At 33.9% G+C, this 18,249-nt stretch overlaps 1 protein-coding gene across 1 annotated transcript; it reads right to left on the bottom strand.

The window, feature by feature from the left end:
- Positions 1-8,097: 8,097 nt before the first annotated feature.
- On the bottom strand, positions 8,098-8,649 carry LOC21399750. The gene has a single exon (XM_010102846.2). The coding sequence runs from the start codon at positions 8,591-8,593 to the stop codon at positions 8,240-8,242; it is 354 nt and encodes a 117-aa protein (XP_010101148.1). The 5' UTR covers positions 8,594-8,649; the 3' UTR covers positions 8,098-8,239.
- Positions 8,650-18,249: the final 9,600 nt, after the last annotated feature.

Below are 18,249 nucleotides of genomic sequence, written 5' to 3'. Positions count from 1 at the left end.
AACTTGGTTTCTCTAGTTGCAAAAGTTGGAGGATATCAGAATGACTAGCACTGTTTTATATAGGGATCCCATGGTAGTGGACGTTTGATTCACGAATTTAGAATCATGATTTAGAATTATTTTCGGTTTACGTGTGTTTTTTATGAGAGAAAATACTGTAGCGAGTCACGAACCATGATTCGAACCATTGCACAAATCCTCATACCAAACACATTAAAATTAAGGGCTCGTTTCTTTTATGCGTTTAAACTCATAGTTTTGATTTTCTTATAGTGTTTTTCTTTTGAAAAAATTTTAATTTCAAATGTCAAAATCACGAATCACTGATTTAAACGCATGAACCAAACGAGTCCTAATTAATTTATTGTTTAATTAGTGGGGTTTTCTGCATTTGTAAACATCGCTATTGGAAGATGTGTAAAAGCATTGAGTTTATTTGACACTCCAAATGATTTTGAGTAAAACAAGAAGAGAAGATTTAATAGGGATGCTTTTACCCTCATAGTAATATTTATACGGTAAGTGATATTTATATGGCGAGGTATCTTTTCGCACGCAGTTTCATCTCCTTCAATTTTCCCGAAATCCGTTCATATATAACTAGTTGTACGTGTGTGTGTGTGTGTGTGTGTGAAGAAGGCGACACCCCATGGCGATCCGCCGGCGCGGTGAAGCGAGTCCTTCTCGGGAAGCAGAACGAGGAAGGGAAGGCCGCCGGTGGAGAGGCAGTGGACGAGGATAAGGAGAAGGAGAGGAACGAGCATGAGGAAGAGCTTGACTTGAATCATCATGTCCTCGAACCTGGACTCATAATTTATGTACCATGAGAAGCCCAACATGAAGAGGACGATGAGGATGAAAATGAAAAGATGAAGTGGGATTGAGAAGTAATCCCAGTAAGAGTAGTAGCAGTTGTCGTTGTAGTATGATCTAGGCATATTGTCTTGGAGGATTTTTTTTTCTTTTTTTGGTTGATTTGAATTGGTTTTTATGTGTGAAAGATTTTTGAGTGGAGGAGAAGAAGAGAAGGAACTGTTAAATTTGATGATCTGTTTTGTTTTCTAGAATGAACTTGGTTTCTCTAGTTGCAAAAGTTGGAGGATATCAGAATGACTAGCACTGTTTTATATAGGGATCCCATGGTAGTGGACGTTTGATTCACGAATTTAGAATCATGATTTAGAATTATTTTCGGTTTACGTGTGTTTTTTATGAGAGAAAATACTGTAGCGAGTCACGAACCATGATTCGAACCATTGCACAAATCCTCATACCAAACACATTAAAATTAAGGGCTCGTTTCTTTTATGCGTTTAAACTCATAGTTTTGATTTTCTTATAGTGTTTTTCTTTTGAAAAAATTTTAATTTCAAATGTCAAAATCACGAATCACTGATTTAAACGCATGAACCAAACGAGTCCTAATTAATTTATTGTTTAATTAGTGGGGTTTTCTGCATTTGTAAACATCGCTATTGGAAGATGTGTAAAAGCATTGAGTTTATTTGACACTCCAAATGATTTTGAGTAAAACAAGAAGAGAAGATTTAATAGGGATGCTTTTACCCTCATAGTAATATTTATACGGTAAGTGATATTTATATGGCGAGGTATCTTTTCGCACGCAGTTTCATCTCCTTCAATTTTCCCGAAATCTCCGTTCATATATAACTAGTTGTACGTGTGTGTGTGTGTGTGTGTGTGTATATATATATATATATATATAATATAGATTTTCATCGGAATTAATTACTCAAGAATATATACAACTAATAAACTAGTAACATGTACTTAATTTTAGTTAGAAGAAAAATATAAAATGCAAGTTAGTAACATATGGTTCCAAGCTTTGAAAGGGATTAATGTGTCCACCCGATCAATATTGACAATTAAAAATATTTTAGTATTGTTTAAACGATGTGTGATAAGTAACAGGAAAAGATACGATCAAAGTGCATAACCATGCATGTGAATGGATGTACTCTAAAAGTTAAAACCTATTAACGTGAGTGTGCCTTTGATCTTAATTTACACAATGAAAAGTACAATACAAATTTGCGTTCTATATTAATTCTTTATATTCCAACTTCCTTTCGACCTTGTAACAGTAATTTTACACACAAAAACTTTGCACATTCAGAAAACTTACAAGTAGTCTAGCAATTTGAGTATCTACACGAACTTTTTTTTTTTTTTTTTTTTTTTTTTTTTTGAGAAAGAAAGAAAGCAATATATATATAGAAAAAGAAAAAAGGGTTACGTTTGTGGGTTTTGTTATGTGTAGCTTTACTTGCATTTTAGGGATTCTCCTTTTGTTGAGATATCTATCGGGATTATTCCAACTGGTGGTGACGAGAAAGAATAATAAATGTTTAAGATTCTTTGTACTAAAGTAGTGGGCCAATTGATAAACGCCACATCCAACCGACCATAGACACGAACGTCGAAAGACGGGAAGAATAACGCAGAAACTAAAGGAAACTAGACTTTACATTTTAATCCAAAAGAAAAACTTTCCAGGCCCAAATAATCAAATAGGTCCCAGAAATTGAAAGACATATAGTACTTTAAAAATCACATCTTCTTTCACATTAGTGATTTTCTCAGCGACCAATCAAGAAAACATACTTACATCACTCGTCATTGATTCTTACCTTCCCAAATCTGTATATCGACCATTCCACCAAAAAGCAAACGAAGACGATGACTGTAACGACCGAGGCAACTGAATAAGTTGGAGTCTCGGCCAATGACCTCTACTGCTCATGAATCACCTTCTCCATTCTTTAAATCAGAAACCACCCATTAACTCAACCTAGCTTTCACTTATAAAAAAAAAAAAAGTTGAAACTTTCTCGAGAAAATGGAGACCCTCATACAGGGGGGAAAGTGAAAGATCCAGGAAAAGGGGAAGTGGGATACAGACAGTAAGACTATATGAAAGTACGATATATATATATATATATGCATACATATATAATATATATGTATAAATATGAACACAGGATCTTCTCCTCGAACATGGCATGATGGATGATGGGGATTTTACTTTAATGGCGAGAAATTTTGATAAAAAGACGGGAAGAAAATAGAAATTGAGGATCTAGATTTTTTTTTCATAACAAAAAACCATTCACGTGTTAAAAAATAGATTCCATTTTAATCCATGTATACATTTTAATTTTTCTAATTTTTAAACTGAATAGACCATCAACCCGATTGACTATTTTTCTTTTTTTCCTTTTTCCTTCCATTCCTTCCCTACCTAGACCCCCTTTTCTCTCTCTCTTTCCTCTGGTTCTCACCAACCACCTCAACGCCAACCGACCTTCCCCAAACGCCGACCGATCTTCATGAACACTGACCGACCATCCCGAACGCCGACTGACCCTCCAGAACTCTGACCCGACCCTCTCGAACGCCGACCGACCAACCCCAACGCCGACTGACCATTTCCACCGACCTTCTGAACGCCGACCCGACCAGAACACCCACGCCTCCAGACCACGACTGAAATGGTATCACAAAACAACTATTCTTCATCAACTAAGACGGCTATTTCCAGAACTCAAGTCGACGAGGCAACGGAATCTACTTTCCCTCAGGTAACACTAAGATTTTATTCTCTGAATTAACATTAAGGTTTTATTCTTGTTTTATTTTTTTTAATTACATTTTTACAAGAACAAAACTTAATATAAGAAAAAACAAAGAATATACATTACTGTACTGCGTGTCACGGTCGGTTCTAAGTCGGTTCAGTCATGCTCATTCTAGGTCGGTTCATGGTCGGTTGTAGGTCGGTTCTAGGGCCGGCAATATGGGTCACGACACGACTCGAAAACAACACAAATTTTACGGGTTATGGTTGAGAAAAAAAAGGTTCGGGTCAGAATTGGATCGACCTGAAATTGACATGAAAAATACGGGTCAATTTTGGGTTGGACCCGCCTAACCCGAACACGACACAAAACTCGTAAAAAACTAAAAAATACATATATTTTTCATTACATATTTGAAATGTTATTATGAACTTGTGATATCATGATAGTTATACTCAAAATCTTATACTATTATTTACTTAATTTTAATGGATGTTATTGTAATTTAGTGTGTTATGAATTTTAAGTTATTTCTAATATGTAAAAAACTAAATAAAAGTATACAATTTTCGTGTCAATTTAGGATTCACGGGTCAATTTCGTGTCACGGGTCATTTTCGGGTCGTGTCAACTCGTATAGTGATTGTGTCGTGTTCGTGTTGCGATTTTTAAAAAATTTCGTGTCACGGGTCGTGTTTGGGTTGACTGCAAAATTTAAAAAAATGATCAAAACACGACACGAACACGACACGTGACACGAATTGCCACCCCTAGTCGGTTCTATGTCAGTTTAAGGTCGGTTCTTAAAAGGGTCAGTTCTTGGTCGGTTCTAGTCGTTCTTGGTCGGTTCTAGTCTATTTTGGTCGGTTCTAGTTGGGAAGGTCGGTTCTAGGTCGGTTCGGTCGGGTTTGGTTGGTTCGGTCGATTTTTGGTCGGTTCGATCGTTTTGGTCGGTTCTTGGTCGGTTTGGTCAGATTTTGGTTGGTTCGGTCGGTTCTATTCGGTTTGGTCTGTTCTAAGTTGTTCGGTCGATTCTAGGTCATGGGCTGTCGGTTCTGGACCGATTCTAGGCCGGTTCGGTTGGTTATAGTCGGTTCAATATCGGTTCTTGGTCTATTCTGGTCGGTTCTGTAGTTTTGGTCGGTTCTAACCGATGTGTTTTTTTTTTTTTCAGAATGACCTCCCGAAGTACAACATAGATGAACTTCCTGGGATTGGACAGCTAAGGATGATCATGGATCCTATGCATGAGTACTTCGTAGTGAAAGTCACTATGAAGTCAAAGATCGAGGCCCTAGAGGTAATAAGGTAGAATTTAGACCATGAAACGGAAATGCCAATTTTTAAGGAATCTGCCTTAGGACATTTGATTTCGATGTCTGAAAATATGATATATTTTAGAGTGTTGACACACTATTTGCTTTTGAGGCAGATAGAAACAGAAAAGAAACATGAGTTGTGGTTCATGATTAATGGAAAGCCAACTCGGTTCGGAATGAGCGAATTTACTTTAATCACTGGATTGAACTGCGGGGAAATCCCAGAGCCGGACGTGGTGTTGAAAGCTTCGAAGAATATAAGATTGTTGGAGCATTTTAAGGCCCAAGTAGTACTTGTTGCTGATTTAAAGAAATTGCTCACAGAGAACAAGATAAAGTGTAGCGATAAAGAAAAGATCGATATCATTTACTTTTTAGCACAAGTATTACTATCTGGGGATGAGAAGAAGACCGTCCCATTGGATTGGCTGTCGTACGTCGACGATTTAGATTTCTTTAACAGCTATCCATGGGGCAGGGTGTCTTTTGAATGCACTATGCGGTCTTTGAGGAAGAACCTGAAAGAGAAATTCCACAAATGGGTTCAGAAATGAGGTAATAAGAGCATCAAGGAAACCTACTCAATATGCGGGTTTCCTTGGGCCTTCCAGGTATGTCGTACAGTTATATGTATAATTTTTAATCATGGCCTTCTAGTAAATAATACATTGTTTTTTATTTTACTAAAAAAATTTATTTAACACATGTTTGGGCATTCGAAACTTTTCCAACCATCGGCGCCACGTTTGCAAAGATGGTTGATGGACGTCTTCCCAGAATCCTCAAATGGGAGGCACGCCGGGTTTCATTGGTCGAGGTTGGACAGATAGACAACCTCATGCAAAGTGGCAAGGTAAGGGTTTGAATACGATGTGTTTATAGGTATTTTTTTACAAAGTAGGCATATTTGTTTTTTTTTTACAATATGTTTTCACCTAAATAATTATTGAATGTATGTTCTTTTAATATACAGGGAATGGTCGTACCAATTCTTTATCCCACTGAGGAAGAAATGAGTAGTATATGCATGAGGTTGTATCTGCCTTATGCCGACCAAGAAGATGCAGAGATTGACCAGCTTGCATCGTTTTTGGACTCTGGTGCAAGAATGGTCCATGTCCAGCAACCGAAGCCTCCCAAACAATATTCTCATCTCCAACAACTTCCCCAACAACAACAGCAACTTCCCCAACAATAACAACAACAACAACAACAACAACAACAACAACAATAACAACCTCATCCGCAGGATGATATGTCTATTGATTACATACTCGATATACTCTATCAGAGGATGGTAGAGTACAATGGTAGACATTTTGAAGCCATCAACAAGAGGTTAGACTCACTAGACCAATCTTGAAAATCCTCCTCATGTATGTCTATTGATTACATACTCGACATACTCCTCAGGTATTACGGTAAGCTTCTCCGGTAATGGACAATACTTGAAAATCCTTTCCAATAATTCAGGAGCTAGCTCGCAACCTAAAGTTTAACTCTGTCAGCAACACAATGAATGAGTGAATGAGAAAATAAGCTGACACTGGCAATCTTAAAAGAAGAATTTATTAATTGTTTCTAACTCCGTTGTCAATTACAGTTTCACTACGAAGAATTTATTCAAACACAGAAAGCCGATACTGGTTTAAATTATTGAAAAGTTTAAGAACGCCATAGGGACAAGTAGTTATATTATACAACAATCCATGCTGTACTGGAAAAAGAATGATAAAAAAGAAGGCTTTGCACTGCTTATAGGATTCAGAGGCCCTTTCGTTTTGCTTCCAAACCCATGTAGGACTAGGCTTCTCTATTAGATTACCAAAAGCTTAACAATCTCCACTGCAAAATACTTTACGGATTCAAGTTTTTAATTCAAGCTGAGATGCGACATTTTTTGAAAGTATTTGACTATGGTAAAAACAGTTAGATATGACATTTTTTGAGAATTTTTAACTGTAAAAGCATAAAACTAAAAACACGAATCGGTGAGATAAACGAAAACCTAAACATATTTTCCATAACTTTGCTACAACCATTGCCTTTACTGACAGTCATATTTCTAACTCAAGAGAATTATTGTACTCTACTCCACTATAAAGAGTACATCTACTTAGAATTAATACTAAATTTCACGAATTTCACTTCGATACATTTCAAAAGACCTTACTGAAAGTTCTTGTACAACTTCCATGTTTGGCTTCTCCGAAAGTTTATTAGCCATCAACAAAAATTCCACCACACACCTTGTATTAATAATGTCAAACCAGTGCCTTTGTGCAAACTTGTGAATCCACACAGTTATAAATTGTCGCAAAATGCATCACTTGACGTCGGCAATTGCTTTTACTGCTTTTTTGCTGGGTTGGTGCTTAAGTATAAGACCGGTTTTTAGCTTCTCAAAAGCCATCGTTTAATGTGAACTTTTAATGAAGACAAAATGTACTGCAATGACCAAAAAAGGCTTGTTTTTATGGATTTCACATCAGTGATCCATGTTTCGTGTGTTCATTTGACCTTTTATGAACTTTTAATGACGACAAAATGTACTGCAATGACCAAAAAAAGCTTGTTTTTATGGATTTCACACAAGTGATCCATGTTTCGTGTTCTCATTTGACCTTTTGTGAACTTTTAATGAACTATTCCTCAGTGCATGCTAACCTTAATCCATGAGGAGCCCTCTAAACAACAAAATAGATGAGCTTTTTTAGGCACAATCTTAAGACCAAAAATTTATATTAGTTAATATATTAATTAAGAATAAAGAGTAAAATTTAAATCCATACACTTTTAAGAAATAAGCTCAATATTTTTCTCAAGTAAAATAGAAAAAGAAAAAAAAAACAATGAGCAAAATAAGTAGACCATTTTTTTGAATAGTGACCCAGGGAACTTCCATTATATAATATTTACAGAAACATATAAGATTCGTTTGGTTGGTAGATTTATATTCTAATTTGAATTAAAATTCGTGGTTCGGTGCAATATTTTTTTTATAAACGTCTAGATATACATCCGTATATGAAAAAAGTGAACACTTCACGCGCTTATTACAAAACTGGGGGCTTGTTAATTAATGCCAGTGGAAATTAAGCTACCTATCATTACAAAAAAGACTAGCACTTTCAGATAATCCGGAAGAACATTCGTTTATAATAGAGACCACAAACTTAAAAAGTAAAGCTACATATATAATTAACCCAAAACAAGCTACATATATAGTTAGTGAATAATTAGCTAGCTTTGTATGACAAAACTAATAATAATATAATACACTAATGATCAGAATACATAATGGACCCTAAAATATCATCATCTAGCCACAAAAGGAAACCAGCGCTCGTGAAACGAAGACTGGTGAGAGATCATGAACAAGAGGAAGACGAGCACGAAGGCGACACCCCATGGCGTTGCGCCGGCGCGGTGAAGCGAGTCCTTCTCGGGAAGCGGAAGGCAGTGGAAGAGGATAATGAGAAGGAGAGGAAGGAGAATGAGGAAGAACTTGGCTAGAGTCATCATGTCCTCGAACCTGGACTCATAATTTATGTACCATGAGAAGACCAACATGAAGAGGACGATGAGGATGAAAATGAAAAGATGAAGAGGGATTGAGAAGTAATCCCAGTAAGAGTAGTTGTTGTTGTCGTTGTAGTATGAGCTAGGCATATTGTCTTGGAGGAATTTTTTTCTTTTTTCTTTTTTTTTGGTTGATTTGAATTGGTTTTTATATGTGAAAGATTTTTTAGTGGAGGAGAAGAAGAGAAGGAACTGTTTATATTTGATGATCTGTTTTGTTTTCTAGAATGAACTTGGTTTCTCTAGTTGCAAAAGTTGGAGGATGTCAGAATGACTAAGCACTGTTTTATATGTGGACCCCACGGGCTATTAAGGAAACATTTAATTCATCAATTAGTATCATAAAATTAAAATTATTTTTTATTTACGTATATTTTTTATGAAAAAAAATAATAGTAAATTATGAATTATGATTTAAATTATGGTATGAATTTTCTTACTAAACGTCTCTTAAAATTAGATTAAAACTGCTTTTTTATGCGTTTAAATTTATAATTTTAATTCTGTTATAGTATTTTCTTTTAAAAAAAATTAAATTTCAAATATTAAAATAAAAAATTATTAATTTAAACACATAAATTAAACGAGTCCTAATTAATTTATTGTTTAATTAGTGGGGTTTTCAGCATTTGTAAATATCTCTATTGGAAGACGTGTAAAAGCATGAGCTTATTTGACGCTCCAAATGATTTTGAGAAAAACAAGAAGAGAAGATTTAAATAGGGATCCTTTTTCACTCACGGTAATATTTTTACGGTAAGGGATATTTATGTGGAGAGGTGTCTTTTCGCAGGTCGGTAAGGGATATTTATATGGCGAGGTGTCTTTTCGCACGTACGCAGTTTCATCTCCTTCAATTTTCCTGAAATCCGTTCATATATAACTAGTATAACGTGTATATATATTTATATATAATGTGTAAACGAGTTTTTAATGATTATATTTTCATCCGAATAAATTATTCAATAATATATACGATAAATAATGAATAACATGTACTTAATTTTACGTGTATTTTTTATAAAAAAAAATATTATAGCGAATCACGAATTATGATTCGAATCAGGGAACGAATTCCTCTACCAAATATCCTAGTAACATATGGTTCCAAGCTTTGAAAGGGATTAATGTGTACACAATAGTAGAATCAGCTTTTTATTTCAGTTGATGCGTACACTAAATTTTTTTAACAAATCATCTTAATGAGGACATATAAAAAAATATATTTATTTTAATAGGGACATATATTATTTCAATGGGGGCTTAAGTGTAAAATTTTAAAATTTTAAAATGTAATATTTTTTTTCAAAAAAATTTGAGCGGGGGTAGTAACCCACACTGAACTGTACTTAAATCCGCCACTGTGTGTACACCCTCAATATTGACAATTAAAAATATTTTAGTATTGTGCAAACGATGTGATAAGTAACAGGAAAAGATACGATCAAAGTGCATAACCATGCATGTGAATGGAAGTACTCTAAAAGTTAAAACCTATTAACGTGAGTGTGCCTTTGATCTTAATTTACACAATGACGAGTACAATACAAATTTGCGTTCTATATTAATTCTTTATATTCCAACTTCCTTTCGACCTTGTAACAGTAATTTACACACACAAACTTTGCACATTCAGAAAACTACAAGTAGTCTAGCAATTTGAGTATCTACACGAACTTTTTTTTTTAGAAAGAAAGAAAGCAATATATATACAAACTTTGCACATTCAGAAAACTTACAAGTAGTCTAGCAATTTGAGTATCTACACGAACTTTTTTTTTTAGAAAGAAAGAAAGCAATATATATATATATATATGTGTGTGTGTGTATATATAGAAAAAGAAAAAAGGGTTACGTTTGTGGGTTTTGTTATGTGTAGGTGTACCTTTACTTGCATTTTTGGGATTCTCCTTTTGTCGAGATATCTATCGGGATAATTCCAAGTGAAGGTGACAAGAAACGAATAATAAATGGTTATAAGATTCTTTGTACTAAAGTAGTGGGCCAATTGATAAAAGCCACATCCAACCGACCATAGACATGAACGTGGAAAGATGAGAAGAATAACGCAGAAATTGCAGAAAACTTTTGGTTGTGTTTAGAGTTATTTTTATTTTTATTTTTTAAATTTTTTAAGAAAAAATGAAAACGTACAAAAAAAATGGTGTTTGATATAATTAAAAATAAAAAATAAAAATAAAAATAATTTTTTAATTTAATGTAAAATAAGAGAAAAATAAAAAATGATTTTTAGTCATTTTTTATTTTTTATTTTTATTTTTTTATTTCTTAAGTAGAGAGAAACAATATTATATTTTTTTATACTGAAAATAATCTCTTAATAAAATTATCAAACGTATTTTTAAAAATAATTTCTTTTTAAAATTAAAAACGTTTTTATTTTTATTTTTATATAAAAAATAAAATTATTTTAAAATGAGTTTTAAACTACTTTCATTTTTATTTTGTGGAATTAAGAAAGAGGAGGGACATTATATTATTGGAAAAGTTGTACAAATAGAAAAGTGTGGTCCATCTGAGCCTCCACGTATATGCTTTATGCATATTTTAAGATGAGTAGAAGAAGCAGAGCCAATGAAAGGGTAGAAGAAGCAGAGCCAATGAAAGGGATATATATATATATATATATATATATATATATAAACTATCTCTGGTCCGGTATTAGAGCAAAACTTGTATATATTTTCTCTCTAAGATGTGTATATTTTTACATAAAATATGTATATTTTTTTATGATAAAATATACGATAAAATATACAATAAAATATATACATTTTTTTATGATAAAATATATAATTTATATTTTTTAAGAAGAAATATACACGTTTTAAAAAAATATATACATATTTTTAAAAAAAATATACAAAGCTTTAGTCGGACCGTCTATATATATATATTTTAAGAAGAAATATACACATTTTAAAAAAATATATACATATTTTAAAGAACAAATAACGCTTTAGTTCAGTATCGGACCGCCTATATATATATTCTAATGTTTTTTTTTTTTTTTTGGTTTCAAATAAATTGGGTTGTTTTCTTCAGGTCTTTGGATGCAATAATGCAAACACTTGGCATTTGGTACGCTCTTATTTGCACAAAATTTTGCCGTAGTCCATTGATCCTCCGACGCAAAAAATGTCCGAGTGTGACCCACCAACTACAAACCGCGGCTTGACATTATTTTCTTATTCTATTTAGTTATGAGAGCTCTCGGACCACATTTTGACAGAACACCGGTAAGAAAAAATTAGGGTAACTTGCACTGTTTCTTGACTCGATGATATTTTGATGTCTTTTCCAAACTCTCAAAATGTTGACAACTAAGCTATTTCTATCATATTCCATTAAATTTTTAACATAATATGTCAAGTGTAAGACATATGACCTAATATATGATGATATTTTGATAAAACAATAAAAATGTACCGTTTATCAAAAATTAAAATCTAAAAAGTGTTATTGCAGACCTCAAAAACCTAAGACAACATAGAAAGAGTATAGTCGGCTTGGGGTAGTTTAACGGTGGGGAGGGCGGTGACGGGAAAGGCTCGCGGTAGGGAGGGCCGTGATGGCGATAACTCGTGGCCAAGGGATCTGATCATAGTTGCAATGGGTTCGGATCTAGGCTCGATGTTGTTTGTGCTGAAAAATTATCGTTAAGTTGCCATTGGTGGTTGCATTCATTTAATATCGTTTGTTATTGTTAAGTATTTTAATTAGTCGGTAATTAATTGACAATCTTATAAAAATTCAAAAAACATATTTAAGAGTATTTCGAATTATAAAAGAAGATTCAAAATCAAAATAGGTTCAAGATGATTTTAGATTGCAGAAAAAGATTCAAAAACAGATTTGAAATTTAAGTTGTAAATTTTGTGTGACGACCCTCCTATGAGGCCGCCACCGTAACTTAGTTTTTAACTTGTACTTATTGGCATTTCTTAAAATTTGTGGAACATTTTTTTTTTAAACATAAGAAGGAATACTTTCATAATTCGTAACAATAATTTCAAAAGAATAAGTCACTGAATTTCTTAAAGCTTTTCTTAATTTCAATTAAGATAAAACCTTCTAGAAATATTTTTCAAATGGAGCTGTGTTTGAACTCTTGTTTCAAATACTCTTTAAAAACCTTTCTAAAACTAGCCAATTCAATTGGGCCATTTAATTTGACTTTAAAATGGATTTCGTGAGAAATCTTAATGCAAGTACATCTTAAAGTCCGTTTAAAATCAATCATTTAAATCGTCATGTTTAAAATTCGTTTATTTGTTGCATGCACTGTTGCAACGTTCTAAAACTTAAATACTCAAAACTAGGGTTGTTAGCTACAACCTCGATTTTCTTAACATACATATGTACATATATTTTTTAAACATACATGCTTGAAACCTTTGAATCATATAGATATATACATGATTTTTTTTAAACTAACTGCGGAAGATAACTGCGTGATCGGTATTCATTCCCATCTCCACCATTCGTCCGCCGCTCGCCATTGCCCTTCAAGAATTGCTTATAGGTTTCTTACCTACAACATGAACATATCTGATTGAGCTTTCGCTCAGCAAGTAGGAACTATATCTCGCAAAATAACTGTAAGTACACATGAATAAATATGCATGAGCTGATTATGCTTAATTATGATGTCTTATCATAGTCTTATTATCTTATCTTATCTTTCTTACTGATGGGCCCGAGTGCTCGCGTACCACTTGCGCGCAATCATCGGGACGTGAGGGTTTGCAAGGTCCCCTGCGACACCGTGATTATAACTTGAATGCCTCCCTTAAGTCGGAGGACATTATTATTATTTTTTTCTTTTCTCCCTTGTGGAGCTTGAGTTACCTCCATTAGGTCGGAGACTGGTACGACACTCAACTGAAATCATTCTTATAAGTTCCTCTTGACTTATTAAGGTGCATGCAGCATGACATGGCATCGCATACAATACTTAAAGCATAAACATGTATATATATAACATGTGTAATTTTTTTCTTTAAAATCTATTCATGCTGTAGGCGAGATTCCTACTTACCTGATTTACAGAGTTGGAATCCACTTTTCGCCAAACAGTCTATTCTCTTACTTGCTTATTTCTGAAAATGAACACCCATTGAGAGTGTGAGATTAACTGTCGTTTGCTATTCTATTTTAGCAACTTATGAAGGAATCTAACCATTTTCTTAAGGTAGGTATTCCTTTCATTTTTTGAAGGATAATTTACTATAAGGATCAATTTATTAGATCCTCAAAATTTTATTTTCCTTAATTGCCCTTAACATACTTATGTCTAGATTGAAAATCATTTACCCCATCTAGTAACTTATTCTCCATAATTTTCCTCATTAGACTTATTATAACATTAAGGCCCAATTCGGCCTAGAAACTTATTCACAGCATTTTAACTCTTAGGCCGCATAAATTTAAACTCAAACGGAGTATCTTAAATCAATGCGGGCATTGGACCCACATCAATCCTTCAAAATTCTAAGGACCTATCGTCTTGACTCGTAGGTGCCCGTCGGGATGATTTGCTTGATAAACCACTAAGTACTTTAAAAGAACGCATTTTTCTTGAAAGTTTTCCTTACGAATACTTTTGTTAAAATGAGGTTTAACACCATAGTATTTTACTGAAATCACATCTCAGGTTCTTTGATAACTTTTGTTAAAACCAACACTATGTTAGTTTTGTTTCGTTAAAACTGTGCAGTTTCTGAAATCTGCGTTTTACTGCATCTTCAAGCTGGATTTCAAAAATTTATTCTTCGTAACAATTTTTCATCTCATCATGATCTTAAATTCCCATTTTTCGAGAAAGTTGAAATTCAGCCTCTAAAGGCTTCGTTTGGCTGAAAACAGTGGCTACTGTTTTTCTTGAAACTGTTTTAATCAAAAACTGTGTCATTTTAGAAATCTGCATTTTACTATATCTTAGAATCGGATTTTGAAAATCTGTTCTTCACAAAAGTTCTTCGTCTTGTTGAAATCTAAAATTTTTGCTTTTATGAAAAACCGAGATTCAGCCTTTAAAGGTCTCGTTTTGGCTGAACCAGTTTTGTTCCCGAAACGATTTTGGACTGCTTGTGCTGTTTTCGAAAAATAGCTTAAAACTTGCATTTAGAGTTAAAATGGGGTTTTGTCACAGCCACATAAAATGTTCAAAACATAAAGAGCTACAAGTTTAAGCTTTGGAACACCTAAAAATCTTGCTCTAGGGTTCTCACTTCCGTGTTCAAAGTAACCGGAAAATGTTCCTCTAACCGAAAATAAGCAAACTTAAATCAAGCATAATCATACCACATCAAACTAACCTCATAACTCACAAAACTAACATAAAACTCACACACCCTTATTACAACACATCTTTCTCAAGAACCACAAATTTACATCCACAAATCCAAGCTTAAAGTTGGCTAGAAATTAATGGAGAAGAGTTTGAGAACTTACCCTTGAAGAACTCTCTCTCTCTCTTGAAAACCTTTGAACTCCTCTAAGATTTGTTAATGGCTTGGAACTAGAAAGTATAAGGAGATTTAAGAGGAATATTTCTACATTTTAAACTTTACTAAAACATGAAAAAAAAAGAGGGGATTTAGAGTTTCTTTACCCTTGGAGAATGCTTGACTAGTCTCCTCCTAGAATCCCTTGATCTCCTTCCTCTTCTTCTATGGTTTGCTAGTGGCTCAAGATTAGGAGAGTGGGAGAAAATATTTTGAGAGAGAGTGGAGAGTGTGGCCGGATTTTGAGTGGGGAAAAAGAGAGGAGAAAAAAAATGAAGCTTATCCTATATTGGTTCCTTTTATAGGCAACTTGGTGATCATTTATTTAACTCCAATTCCACATCATCATTCAACCAAATTTTTGGTTCAAATCCCCCTTTCTTGGCCGGTTTTGGAAGGAGAAAAGAATAAGCCATTTTGCCATTAATTCCTCTTCAACCAATACCATCACATCACCTTAACATGTAACCTTCTAACATACTCAACTAGCCAAATTTTGGCTCTATTTCTACTATACATGGCTGGTGGAGTGCTTCAAGAAGGAAGTGTGATAAGCATTTATGTATAATAGTTGATTTGACATAATCCCATCACACCTTACCATGTAATCCCCTAGCACACTCAACTAATCAATTTTGGCTCTATTTTTTCTATGCATGGCCGGCCAAAGTGGAGAAGGAGAGAGAGAAAAATAAATCCTACCCCTTGTACTTTAGTCCACTCTTTTAGGTTACCTTTGAATCAGGTAAAAATCATACTGACTGTAAAAGGTACTTAGCTGACAGGAAATTCTTGTTTCTGATGGTTCTTTTTTTTTTCTACTATTTATTTACAATTCAACTGTTAAATCCTCGTCTGCTTTGATATCATGTTAAATTATTACTCGCGTAATATCTTAAACTGTTTCAAGTCTTAAAATTAATTCTAGACTGAATAAATTCTAAATTTAACTTTTTCTGACGGTGAGTGTGTGAGCGGGAATGACATTGTTTCTGACGGTGTCGACTCCCGAGCTCACATTATACCCTTCTACTATAGGTATTTATCTTGTGACTTTAAATCTAGCTGTCTGCCAATTAAGGATTTTCTCTTCTTTTAAAATGTCAGTGCGTTTTTTTTTACGCTGCTAACATCATGCTGTGTTTGGAGATTCTTGAAATTAAGATTCTCAAACTATACTTGTACTGAAAATTATTCCGCCTTAAAGTACGGCAAGAATTTATTGATCAAATTTACTTGATCGAAAACATGAACTTAACATGAAATCTGCTACAGAATTTAGGAATACGGATATTGATTCCATAAATCCTTCAGTCACATAATATTTTCTAGGAAAATCCTTGGCTTAAATAAATAAATTGTATTATTTAAAGTCTGGAATTTTCTCAGTCATTACATTTTGTTAAGTTGTGATCTACAATGATAGGGATTAAAAAAAGGGTAATTTTAATTTGAGTGGGATTATGCTACGGATTTTGTGCAACATATATGGTGATCTTGAATCAGACATTGTGCAGATTCTTTGGGAAAATATCGTGAAGATATTCCGGAGATTATCGAGAAAATCGTGGAGATTTTATTTTGAGAGAAACTCGTGAAGATTATGGAGATCTTGAAGATCGGATCTGGTGGAAAAAAAAATTGTGGAGATTTTTATAGATTATTTGGGGAGAGAGTTTTGAAAGATTATTTTTTTAAGGAGATTTGGATTGTACCAACATGAAGTAATACAAGTCTATGTAACGGCCGTGAGGATGCTCACTTTGTGGCACGGACTTAATAGAGAAAAATATTCAGAGTATCGTCTGTGAGTGTGTAAGCGTGTTGAAGTGTTCATCGTCTTTCAGGAGAAGGATTTGTTGCTTTCGGTAGGAAGCGCTCTGCTAGTCGAAGGGAGTTCGCTGAGCAGATACAAGACAAATGGTGCTCGCTAAATAACATTACAGTGGAGATTCGTTACAACGACGTCATTGTCTAGGAATGAGTCCTTGAGTAAATAAATCTGTCCGGTGACTATAATTCCTTGGAACATAGTGATTTGTGTACTATCTGGGCGTGACCCCAAATATGTAGGTTTGCAAACCAAACTGCAATACCATATCGTGTATTCTTTTATTTTCTGCATTTTATTTTGAACAAATTGAATCCGGAAATTTATCACACCTACACTTAAAAAAAAAAAAAAAGTTATGGTTTGGTCTTGGGCCACGGTCTTTTCCTGTTTCTTGATTTGTTCGGAGTTTCTTATAGTCGTTCTGCTCTTTAGCTTAGCCAAGGCTCGTTCTTTTTCCTTAATCCTTTCTAACGTGACGCTGTCATTTCGTATTCTTTACAACATCATCGCTTTGTTTCTTATCGCTGAGGGATCTCGAGCTCACCATATGGAGGTGGCTTAATGTGGCAGATCTGGGCTTGAAGAAGAACTGCGAGACGAGTTCTTTATTAAGGGTATTTAAGTGCTTTTACTAAAAAACCATTGTAATGTTTCATGCACAAAAAAGAAGTCAACAGTGTGAACCATCGGGCCAACCCATTAACCCGACTCAAACTTACAGCCCTACATCTAAGGCGTTGTCAAAAATGCAACTTTTAAGTGGACGTTAAGAAAGATGCCACTTTTAGAAGTTACTTTTGCGGATGTTGCCAAAATTTTAAACTATGTTTAAAGTCTCACTCTCCCACAAATCGATATATATATATATATATATATATATATTATTAAATTAATCAAGTATGTATATTTATCATCGATAAACGAAATTACATAAATTTGCGTAGAATAATAATAAAAAAAACCTCAAGCCTCAAAATTGTCAATAAAAACGCACGAAATTTTCAAGAAAATCCAAACTAAAAATCTACCTCCAATAGAAACCATCTATTAGTTCCAGAACCTAACAAGAAGAATGTACTAGGTTTAATTTTGCACCACCATATCTCGTAGTGAGAACTAAGGGTTTGTTCAGTTCGCTGATTCAAGTTTTTAATTTGAGTTGAGATCTGACTTTATGTGAAAGCTTTTTACTATAGCAAAAAAATTAGATGTGACTGTTTTTTAGAGCTTTTTACTGTAGCAAAACACGAATTATAAACTCGAATCGGTAAAATGAACGGAGCCTTCCAATAACTAAATTATTTTGAATTGAGAGGCGACAAGGACGCTAGATGGCTTCCTACTTTTTTAGCAATTAAAAGGGAGTTGCAACATTCCCTTTA

The sequence above is a fragment of the Morus notabilis genome, unplaced genomic scaffold, assembly GCF_000414095.1.
Source record: "Morus notabilis unplaced genomic scaffold, ASM41409v2 Scaffold1285, whole genome shotgun sequence".
Classification (NCBI taxonomy): domain Eukaryota; kingdom Viridiplantae; phylum Streptophyta; class Magnoliopsida; order Rosales; family Moraceae; genus Morus; species Morus notabilis.
This window is presented reverse-complemented; position numbering and strand designations above follow the sequence as displayed.

Excerpts from the sequence above, each read along its gene's own strand:
- LOC21399750 (XM_010102846.2), bottom strand. The coding sequence starts at position 8,593 with ATGCCTAGCTCATACTACAACGACAACAACAACTACTCTTACTGGGAT.